We start from the raw sequence: 10,339 nt of genomic DNA, 5'->3' as shown, positions 1-10,339 counted from the left end.
TATCTACCAAACCGTTCACCGGTAACAGTGGGCTAATTGAATGGTACAAATGGCCGGTGGTGGGATCTCATAACACTCACGGGTGTGCTTGTTCTAGTAAAGCATGGAAAATTAATACTCAACTGCATTTCTAAAAACCATGAGTTAAAGGAGAGATACAGTTTGTGTTTTTTAAATCGTGTATTTTTACCTAGCTAGCTAGCTAGCTAACTAGCAATATGTCTGTGCATGATGCTGCATCAGCTTATTGAAACCATTTTTACACACATAAAAAAGCAACAAGAATAATAATAATAAATATCTGCCATTTTTAGACAATGAAACAAAGAAAACGATTAATTCAACTGATAATCTTTATTATATTTGGAGAAATGTTTACTGTCCATCTTTACTGGCTGTGTTGTTTGGCGTTATAAAACTACGTTTCCCACAATGCTCCGGTGTAGAACAAATGGCGCGCAGCATACTCTCACGCGAGTTACAGACAACCAAGCATAACAATGGCCACTGTGAGAAACAAGGAAAAATGGATTATTTTTGCATAAACTTGCCTTAACATTTGGAGTTACTTATGTATCTTGTGTGTAGGAAAGGTAAGACTTTTTTTTGTCATATCCATTGCGTAACATTTATGAGGAATATTTACACTGAAAAAAATGTACATAAGAATTATCTACTGACCAAATACACAGCAGCAGTTTGCTTGTTATATAGAATTAGAACATGTTATAAAACATGTTATATAACATGTTATATAACATGTTACATAACATGTTTTAAAACATGTTATATAACATGTTTAACTTGTTAGCTAACTTGTAAAAAAAACCCTAGCTAGCAATTTATCTTGCTAGCTAGCTAGTTTAGTCATCTTTATTGTCACAAATAATTTCTCTGTATTTCATGCGATAAAGTGAGCACAGACAATAAACCACATTTACAGATAGACAATAAATAATATACCATAAAAGTACAAATGGAAATAGAAAGTACATTCAGTATCATTTGCTGCAAAGTGAAATCTGAATACACCATTTTAAATCAGCAATACTTATAAGTTACTATCTTATTGTTACATATTTCTTGTTTTTCTCACACATTCATAATTTGTCAATAAATAATTTGCTTAATAACACGTCTCATGCTCTTAAAAATGAAATATCTATGTGTGATATCCTCTTAAATAGCACGTTCATAAGGCCATAGTAAAATATGAAATGGAGTGAAACGGGGAGTGATAATCATGATGGAGCAGAGTGAACCAGACTGACTCCAAATAAGTACTTTTATTTAATTGTTTGGCTTTTGTTTTTTTGAGATGAGCTTAGTACATGTAGTAGGGGCAGGTGCGCCATCTGGCGTTCAAGAGATGAAACTTCAGTCAATAGGTCAGTCATTATATTTACATCGCCGCGGTCCACATTTCGTTACATTTTACCCCCATGTTGTTGTTATCAGTCCCCATTTTGCTAAAAAATAAATAAAAGCACTTAATTGAATCATATTTGGAGTCAGTCTGCTGTATTTTGCTTCGTTTTATCCCAATTCATTATTTTCAGTCCCCATTTCGCGTAAAAATATTTAAATAAAAGTACTTAATTGAATTATATTTAATCATATTTGGACTCAGTCTGCTCCATTTTTGTTACATTTTACCCCCATTTCATGGTTATCAGACTCCATTTTGCTCCATTTCATATTTTATTATAGCTGTGTTTATATTATTTGTAAGTCCACACAACCCCATGGAATGGATGAAGCTGAAGCAGACACTTCTCCCTTCCGCCTGTCAATACACTGTATGTGTGGTTTTGAATACAGTTTGAAATTAACTTGTTTGCATGTATCTTTCTTTTTCAAACCCAACATCTGTTGGCCACCAAGGCCACGGCTTCGTTATGTTAATAGCACAGGTGGAAAACCCCAGCCTCAGTGAGTAAAAGTCCTACTATGTATTGGTTCTACATTTACACCCAAAATAGGTAATTTTGCTGATTAGGTCATTGATATGCCTGAAGTGTTGAACTAACTAGAATCGGCCAGTTTAGTGGGTCGATGGAACAAATACATGGTAGGACCTTTACTCACTGAAGCCAAAGTTTTCCACCTTTGGTTAAGTGGGAAAATTTAACATTTGACTCAAAACAGATGAATTCATATCTCCTTTCTTTCTCTGATTTTGTCAGTGACAGATAGAAATACATCTTTGTTTGTTTGTTAAATGTTCAATGTTTCCATTTGTTTCCTTTCCTGCTTTATCCACTCTAACTTCACTACCCCAGCCCACCCTACAAGGGGAACACAAGAAACCCAGAGAATGTGGAATATTTCCACCCTCCCATCAGATTGCCCCTCTCCAGTTTGAGGTAAGCCTTGTCTCCTCTTTCCATTATGACCAGCCCAGCATTAGTGGCAGCTTCTCTGGTCACATCCTGATCACCAGCAAAGGCCGAAATCACGGGCCAACCATTGAGAACCAAACTAACCTGGAATAGAGGGGTGAGACAAACACTGAGTGATGATGAAGGTGGACATTTTTGTGGAAAACTGTGAACAAACAATATCTAACATATTCCCTAAACCTACTGTAATGAAGAGCCTGTGGCTCTGGGGAACAACACTTGGACTACAAATATATCAAGAATATATAGATCTATGGACCTTGCAGAAGACTGTGCATCTGCATTGTCCCATACCGCCCACCTGTCAATGGTACTAGTCTCGGTTGGGGAATTAATCCGAGATGCTCTGGCCTCCCTTCCAGAAGAAATCATAGATTTAGAGCTAAGCACTGGCCGGTTGAACCTCAAAATCTACGTCAGACTTACTTATACTTCTTCCCACTGTAATCATCACACAACCCTACCCATAAACTTGAAGATATGCTCTCAACATCTCCACTGAGAAATTTACTCTTCAGGTGTTTAATGTTGTCAAAGATTTTTCTCTTACTTGAATTGTTTGCCGGTTGTAAACTTTGACCACATGAAAGCTGAAGCTGTAAACTCCTTTTCTGGGAGCCACAAAGATACTCCTTGCTGGATCGAAGTGACTACCGACATTCACCAGGATCTGGATAAGACAAAATGATGAGAAACAGTCAAAGTAGCATGGGCATTTGAGATACACAGGAAATATTGCATTATTAATTCAGTTCCCATCGTGTTAAAGTTAACACTAATCTTGTGTAGAGGAAATCTTACAAATGCCTATGTTTCATATTGCTTCATTTTCATGCTCTCATATAAAAATGACAGCTAAACAGTGCTTTGTCTCTGTGGAACAACCTTGCATGCTCAGCCAAGACTGATGTTGAAGTCACAGAATATTCCATTCTGATAGCCTGCAAACAGTAGTTATCTCTCAGACTCAACTGTGAACCAGTGTTGTTATTTTGCTTACAACTGTTTACCATTTTGCGAAATTTCTAACACCATGCTTCTCTGTAACCACACCCCCTGGGGCGAGTCATTCTCCCTGGGGTTAAATGCACTGACAGGGAGGGCAGGCCTTGCCTGTCACCTTCCTGCAGACTTTCATACTCTGTGAGACTGGTAGAAGACTTCAAGTTTGAATAAATTACCAAAAGACCATCGGGAGACTTAGTGTTTATTTCACCCTGTCAACAGGACAGGGAAAATTTTCTTCCACAGTACTTGAGTTTAGATCATTCTCACTGATTCCAAGTTAAAGTTATACTTTCAATAGTGACAGAGTGAACTTTAAGGCTGATCCAGGACAAGGTGGTCAGATTAGTGCATTCATTACAAGGTACTGCATACAAGGGTTGCAGTCCACCTCCATGCTATACCAATCTCAGGTGGCTAGGCCTTGATTCATTCAAACTAAAGCTAGAATTTGAGAACTGCAACATCTGGAGGTGCAAAGTCTGAGTTGTCTTTGTTCAGTAAAAGTAGCATCCAATAAGAAAAATGACAACTGGCCTACATTTTGGGGTATTAAATATCATATTGCTTCCTTAAGGATTGTACAGTAAATGGGAGAGTACTAACACCTACTTGGTCAAAGTAGATGGTCATGGTACGGTTGCTCATCTCTGAGGGTTCGTGGTTGGTGTTACGGATGGCAGAGAATGCCACCCGACCGGTGCCTGACCTGACTGACATGCCCAGAGCATTACCTGATGGTTCAGCAGAGGGGGTGGAGTCACAAACCACCAGACACTTCCCCTCCAACACGATTGGCTCAGTGTCATTCTGGGAAAAGACCTCTGAGGGCCCCCACTGGATAAGAAGAAGAATTCCAACAAACATAGTAATGCTGATATCTTTGTCGGGCCAAAAGGGAGACGATGCCATTGCTCCAAAGAAGTATGAGCCTTGATGTTTTTCAGACTTATTGGGGATATTTATAGTCAGCACAAGAGTCAGCAACTCTTCAATGAGAAAGTTTTTCACACACCTTTACTTCACTGACAGGGTATTCACCTGACGACACATCAACCCAGGCATCTCATGGATGATGAAATTATCCTGGTCATATTCCAGCCAGCAGATGGAGCATCCTGTGAGGAGATGGCTTTTTGGTGCCAAGACAGCATGAATGGACAAGTATTCCTCCTGCAGAGAGTGTCGTAATTCCACAGACCAGAATTAAAGCCAGAATCCAAACAGATTTTAAGGTTGTCACCGTGTGTTTGCCTCTTTGCCTAGAATTGAAATAAAAGCATTAGTTCTGTAGACAGTCTTCAGCAAGTAACATGAAAATGTTGGCAATACAGGAGCGGGTTAGTTGGAGAACACTTTCAGAATTAATGAGAACTTGAAAAAAGTCTGGAGTTAAAAGTTGTTATTGTACGATTTCTTCTCCAAACCTGAGTGGGGAACCATTTCAAAAAACTATACAAAATATTTGAGCTAACCAAAAATATTTATTTAAGACAGCTACCCCAACTGACTCAGAATAAATATTAAAAAAGATAAACCAAAAATGCTTGTAAATTGACTGAAAGTTCTTTAAAAGTGATGTAACTGATCTTACTGGGGTGATGATGGCGCTATGTACAGTAGTGTTCAGAATAATAGTAGTGCTATGTGACTAAAAAGATTAATCCAGGTTTTGAGTATATTTCTTATTGTTACATGGGAAACAAGGTACCAGTAGATTCTCACAAATCCAACAAGACCAAGCATTCATGATATGCACACTGTTAAGGCTATGAAATTGAACTATGCATAAAAAAAGTAGAAAAGGGGGTGTTCACAATAATAGTAGCATCTTCTGTTGACGCTACAAACTCAAAACTATTATGTTCAAACTGCTTTCCTGTGAATCACTAAACTAGTATTTAGTTGTATAACCACAGTTTTTCATGATTTCTTCACATCTGCAAGGCATTAATTTTGTTGGTTTGGAACCAAGATTTTGCTGGTTTACTAGTGTGCTTGGGGTCATTGTCTTGTTGAAACACCCATTTCAAGGGCATGTCCTCTTCAGCATAAGGCAATGACCTCTTCACGTATTTTGACATATCCAAACTGATCCATGATACCTGGCATGCGATATATAGGCCCAACACCATAGTAGGAGAAACATGCCCATATCATGATGCTTGCACCACCATGCTTCACTGTCTTCACTGTGAACTGTGGCTTGAATTCAGAGTTTGGGGGTCGTCTCACAAACTGTCTGCGGCCCTGGGACCCAAAAAGAACAATTTTACTCTCATCAGTCCACAAACTATTCCTCCATTTCTCTTTAGGCCAGTTGATGTGTTCTTTGGCAAATTGTAACCTCTTCTGCACATGTCTTTTATTTAACAGATGGACTTTGCGTGGGATTCTTGCAAATAAATTAGCTTCACACAGGCGTCTTCTAACTGTCACAGCACTTACAGGTAACTCCAGACTGTTTTTGATCATCCTGGAGCTGATCAATGGGTGAGCCTTTGCCATTCTGGTTATTCTTCTATCCATTTTAATGGTTGTTTTCCATTTTCTTCCATGGGTCTCTGGTTTTTTTTGTCCATTTTAAAGCATTGGAGATCATTGTAGATGAACAGCCTATAATTTTTTGCACCTGCGTATAAGTTTTCTTCTCTCCAATCAACTTTTTAATCAAACTACGCAGTTCTTCTGAACAATGTCTTGAACGTCCCATTTTCCTCAGGCTTTCAAAGAGAAAAGCATGTTCAACAGGTGCTGGCTTCATCCTTAAATAGGGAACACCTGATTCACACCTGTTTGTTCCACAAAATTGACGAACTCACTGACTGAATGCCACACTACTATTATTGTGAACACCCCCTTTTCTACTTTTTTTTTTACTAATAGCCCAATTTCATAGCCTTAAGAGTGTGCATATCATGAATGCTTGGTCTTGTTGGATTTGTGAGAATCTACTGAATCTACTGGTACCTTGTTTCCCATGTAACAATAAGACATATACTCAAAACCTGGATTAATCTTTTTAGTCACATAGCACTACTATTATTCTGAACACTACTGTACCTCCCTTAAGCTCAGGTCCTCTACCACAGGTCTAAGAGTTTGAGGACCCTTCACAGTACCTCACTTTTCAGGACCTCAGATGCTGTACCAGTCATAACCTTCAGAGTTCCTGTTGCCACAGGGACCACTTGGGCAGTTACCTTCCAGTAATTCTTCCTTCAGTCCCTGGTATTTCTTGATCTTGGGAATGCGACATTTACTCCTGTACAACTGCCCTTTTCTACTCATTGTCAAGCACCTCCTGTCTGCTTGATTGGCCAAGTCTCACAGCACCTTCGCTCTGCTGCTCTCAACAGCCTTTGGTGGGGTACCTCATTTAGACTTTGATACTTTCAAGCCTGTATTTGGCATAACTGTTCCCATACCTTTCCCAGCGACTTGTAGCATCGGTCTCTTCCTATAAATATTGTTTCAGGATCACATAATCAGATCATAGGATCAGATAATTATAGTGGGCGATTTTAACATCCAAACAGATGCTGAGAATGACAGCCTCAACACTGCATTTAATCTACTATTAGACTCAATTGGCTTTGCTCAAAATGTAAATGAGTCCACCCACCACTTTAATCATATCTTAGATCTTGTTCTGACTTATGGTATGGAAATTGAAGACTTAACAGTATTCCCTGAAAACTCCCTTCTGTCTGATCATTTCTTAATAACATTTACATTTACTCTGATGGACTACCCAGCAGTGGGGAATAAGTTTCATTACACTAGAAGTCTTTCAGAAAGCGCTGTAACTAGGTTTAAGGATATGATTCCTTCTTTATGTTCTCTAATGCCATATACCAACACAGTGCAGAGTAGCTACCTAAACTCTGTAAGTAAGATAGAGTATCTTGTCAATAGTTTTACATCCTCATTGAAGACAACTTTGGATGCTGTAGCTCCTCTGAAAAAGAGAGCTTTAAATCAGAAGTGCCTGACTCCGTGGTATAACTCACAAACTTGCAGCTTAAAGCAGATAACCCGTAAGTTGGAGAGGAAATGGCGTCTCACTAATTTAGAAGATCTTCACTTAGCCTGGAAAAAGAGTCTGTTGCTCTATAAAAAAGCCCTCCGTAAAGCTAGGACATCTTACTACTCATCACTAATTGAAGAAAATAAGAACAACCCCAGGTTTCTTTTCAGCACTGTAGCCAGGCTGACAAAGAGTCAGAGCTCTATTGAGCCGAGTATTCCTTTAACTTTAACTAGTAATGACTTCATGACTTTCTTTGCTAATAAAATTTTAACTATTAGAGAAAAAATTACTCATAACCATCCCAAAGACGTATCGTTATCTTTGGCTGCTTTCGGTGATGCCGGTATTTGGTTAGACTCTTTCTTTCAGATTGTTCTGTCTGAGTTATTTTCATTAGTTACTTCATCCAAACCATCAACATGTCTATTAGACCCCATTCCTACCAGGCTGCTCAAGGAAGCCCTACCATTATTTAATGCTTCGATCTTAAATATGATCAATCTATCTTTATTAGTTGGCTATGTACCACAGGCTTTTAAGGTGGCAGTAATTAAACCATTACTTAAAAAGCCATCACTTGACCAGCTGTCTTAGCTAATTATAGGCCAATCTCCAACCTTCCTTTTCTCTCAAAAATTCTTGAAAGGGTAGTTGTAAAACAGCTAACTGATCATCTGCAAAGGAATGGTCTATTTGAAGAGTTTCAGTCAGGTTTTAGAATTCATCATAGTACAGAAACAGCATTAGTGAAGGTTACAAATGATCTTCTTATGGCCTCAGACAGTGGACTCATCTCTGTGCTTGTTCTGTTAGACCTCAGTGCTGCTTTTGATACTGTTGACCATAAAATTGTATTACAGAGATTAGAGCATGCCATAGGTATTAAAGGCACTGCGCTGCGGTGGTTTGAATCATATTTATCTAATAGATTACAATTTGTTCATGTAAATGGGGAATCTTCTTCACAGACTAAGGTTAATTATGGAGTTCCACAAGGTTCTGTGCTAGGACCAATTTATTCACTTTATACATGCTTCCCTTAGGCAGTATTATTAGACGGCATTGCTTAAATTTTCATTGTTACGCAGATGATACCCAGCTTTATCTATCCATGAAGCCAGAGGACACACACCAATTAGCTAAACTGCAGGATTGTCTTACAGACATAAAGACATGGATGACCTCTAATTTCCTGCTTTTAAACTCAGATAAAACTGAAGCTATTGTACTTGGCCCCACAAATCTTAGAAACATGGTGTCTAACCAGATCCTTACTCTGGATGGCATTACCCTGACCTCTAGTAATACTGTGAGAAATCTTGGAGTCATTTTTGATCAGGATATGTCATTCAAAGTGCATATTAAACAAATATGTAGGACTGCTTTTTTGCATTTACACAATATCTCTAAAATTAGAAAGGTCTTGTCTCAGAGTGATGCTGAAAAACTAATTCATGCATTTATTTCCTTATTATCAGGTTGTCCTAAAAGTTCCCTGAAAAACCTTCAGTTAATTCAAAATGCTGCAGCTAGAGTACTAACGGGGACTAGAAGGAGAGAGCATATCTCACCCATATTGGCCTCTCTTCACTGGCTTCCTGTTAATTCTAGAATAGAATTTAAAATTCTTCTTACTTATAAGGTTTTGAATAATCAGGTCCCATCTTATCTTAGGGACCTCATAGTACCATATCACCCCAATAGAGCGCTTCGCTCTCAGACTGCAGGCTTACTTGTAGTTCCTAGGGTTTGTAAGAGTAGAATGGGAGGCAGAGCCTTCAGCTTTCAGGCTCCTCTCCTGTGGAACCAGCTCCCAATTCGGATCAGGGAGACAGACACCCTCTCTACTTTTAAGATTAGGCTTAAAACTTTCTTTTTTGCTAAAGCTTATAGTTAGGGCTGGATCAGGTGACCCTGAACCATCCCTTAGTTATGCTGCTATAGACTTAGACTGCTGGGGGGTTTCCATGATGCACTGAGTGTTTCTTTCTCTTTTTGCTCTGTATGCACCACTCTGCATTTAATCATTAGTGATTGATCTCTGCTCCCCTCCACAGCATGTCTTTTTCCTGGTTCTCTCCCTCAGCCCCAACCAGTCCCAGCAGGAGACTGCCCCTCCCTGAGCCTGGTTCTGCTGGAGGTTTCTTCCTGTTAAAAGGGAGTTTTTCCTTCCCACTGTCGCCAAGTGCTTGCTCACAGGGGGTCGTTTTGACCATTGGGGTTTTTACATAATTATTGTATGGCCTTGCCTTACAATATAAAGCGCCTTGGGGCAACTGTTTGTTGTGATTTGGTGCTATATAAATAAAATTGATGATGAATTGATGATGATGATCATCACACAAGTGACAATCGGGCATAGCAACCTTCAACATGATGCACTGTTGCTGTTCTGTTTCATTCACCCGTTCACCTCATAACAGGAGCTTGCTATTTATGTGACATTTAATGTGTGTAAAGTAAGACACAAAGGGGTTGTATTTAATCTCTATCATGCATGTGTTTTGGGTGATTATCTGTCATTAACCATCCTGGTGTTCCATGCCTGTAAACCCAGGGAAGTTTAAAACCAATGTAAAAATAGTGAACAAATCAGATATTAAAATTTTGTATTTTTACCTTTCTGTTGAGTTTTATTTCAGTTTTTATTTTTGTTTTCATTTGTTTCATTGTAGTTTGAGAAGTATTGTGAATCCCTGTGGGTACAACAAGAGTGTATGGTTGTTGTGAAGTTGCCGTATTTAAACCAGATTTAAATATAGCACCATGTAAACAGCAGAAACACTCTGCGCTGAAATTTTGACTCAGTTTTCTGTGGTTTTACAGGTCAGTATGACAGAGTTTTATAAATGTCGATATATCACATGGGCTTATGTAACAACTGCAGCTATTGTAAACA

At 38.8% G+C, this 10,339-nt stretch overlaps 2 protein-coding genes across 2 annotated transcripts in view; one reads left to right on the top strand and one right to left on the bottom strand.

The window, feature by feature from the left end:
• Positions 1 to 1,986: 1,986 nt before the first annotated feature.
• The window catches only part of si:dkeyp-74b6.2 (cerebellin-1), a 9,929-nt gene continuing 1,576 nt past the window's right edge, over positions 1,987 to 10,339 (bottom strand). The window contains exons 2-4 of the mRNA XM_034164229.1: positions 4,020 to 4,669; positions 2,953 to 3,072; positions 1,987 to 2,486 (exon numbers count right to left, since the gene is read on the bottom strand). Coding sequence (XP_034020120.1) covers positions 2,289 to 2,486; positions 2,953 to 3,072; positions 4,020 to 4,319 — 618 coding nt within the window. The 5' untranslated portion in view covers positions 4,320 to 4,669 and the 3' untranslated portion in view covers positions 1,987 to 2,288. The remainder of the gene's footprint in view (positions 2,487 to 2,952; positions 3,073 to 4,019; positions 4,670 to 10,339) is intronic.
• LOC117504727 (E3 ubiquitin-protein ligase TRIM39-like) overlaps positions 10,199 to 10,339 on the top strand; it is a 34,917-nt gene continuing 34,776 nt past the window's right edge. Inside the window, exon 1 of the mRNA XM_034164227.1 lies at positions 10,199 to 10,339. This exon is cut by the window's right edge and continues 265 nt beyond it. The gene's annotated coding sequence lies outside the window, so the exon portion shown is untranslated.

The sequence above is a fragment of the Thalassophryne amazonica genome, chromosome 23 (genome assembly GCF_902500255.1).
Source record: "Thalassophryne amazonica chromosome 23, fThaAma1.1, whole genome shotgun sequence".
In the NCBI taxonomy this organism is placed as follows: domain Eukaryota; kingdom Metazoa; phylum Chordata; class Actinopteri; order Batrachoidiformes; family Batrachoididae; genus Thalassophryne; species Thalassophryne amazonica.
Note: the sequence above shows the minus strand (reverse complement) of the source record. Positions and strands in the feature narration are given on the sequence as shown.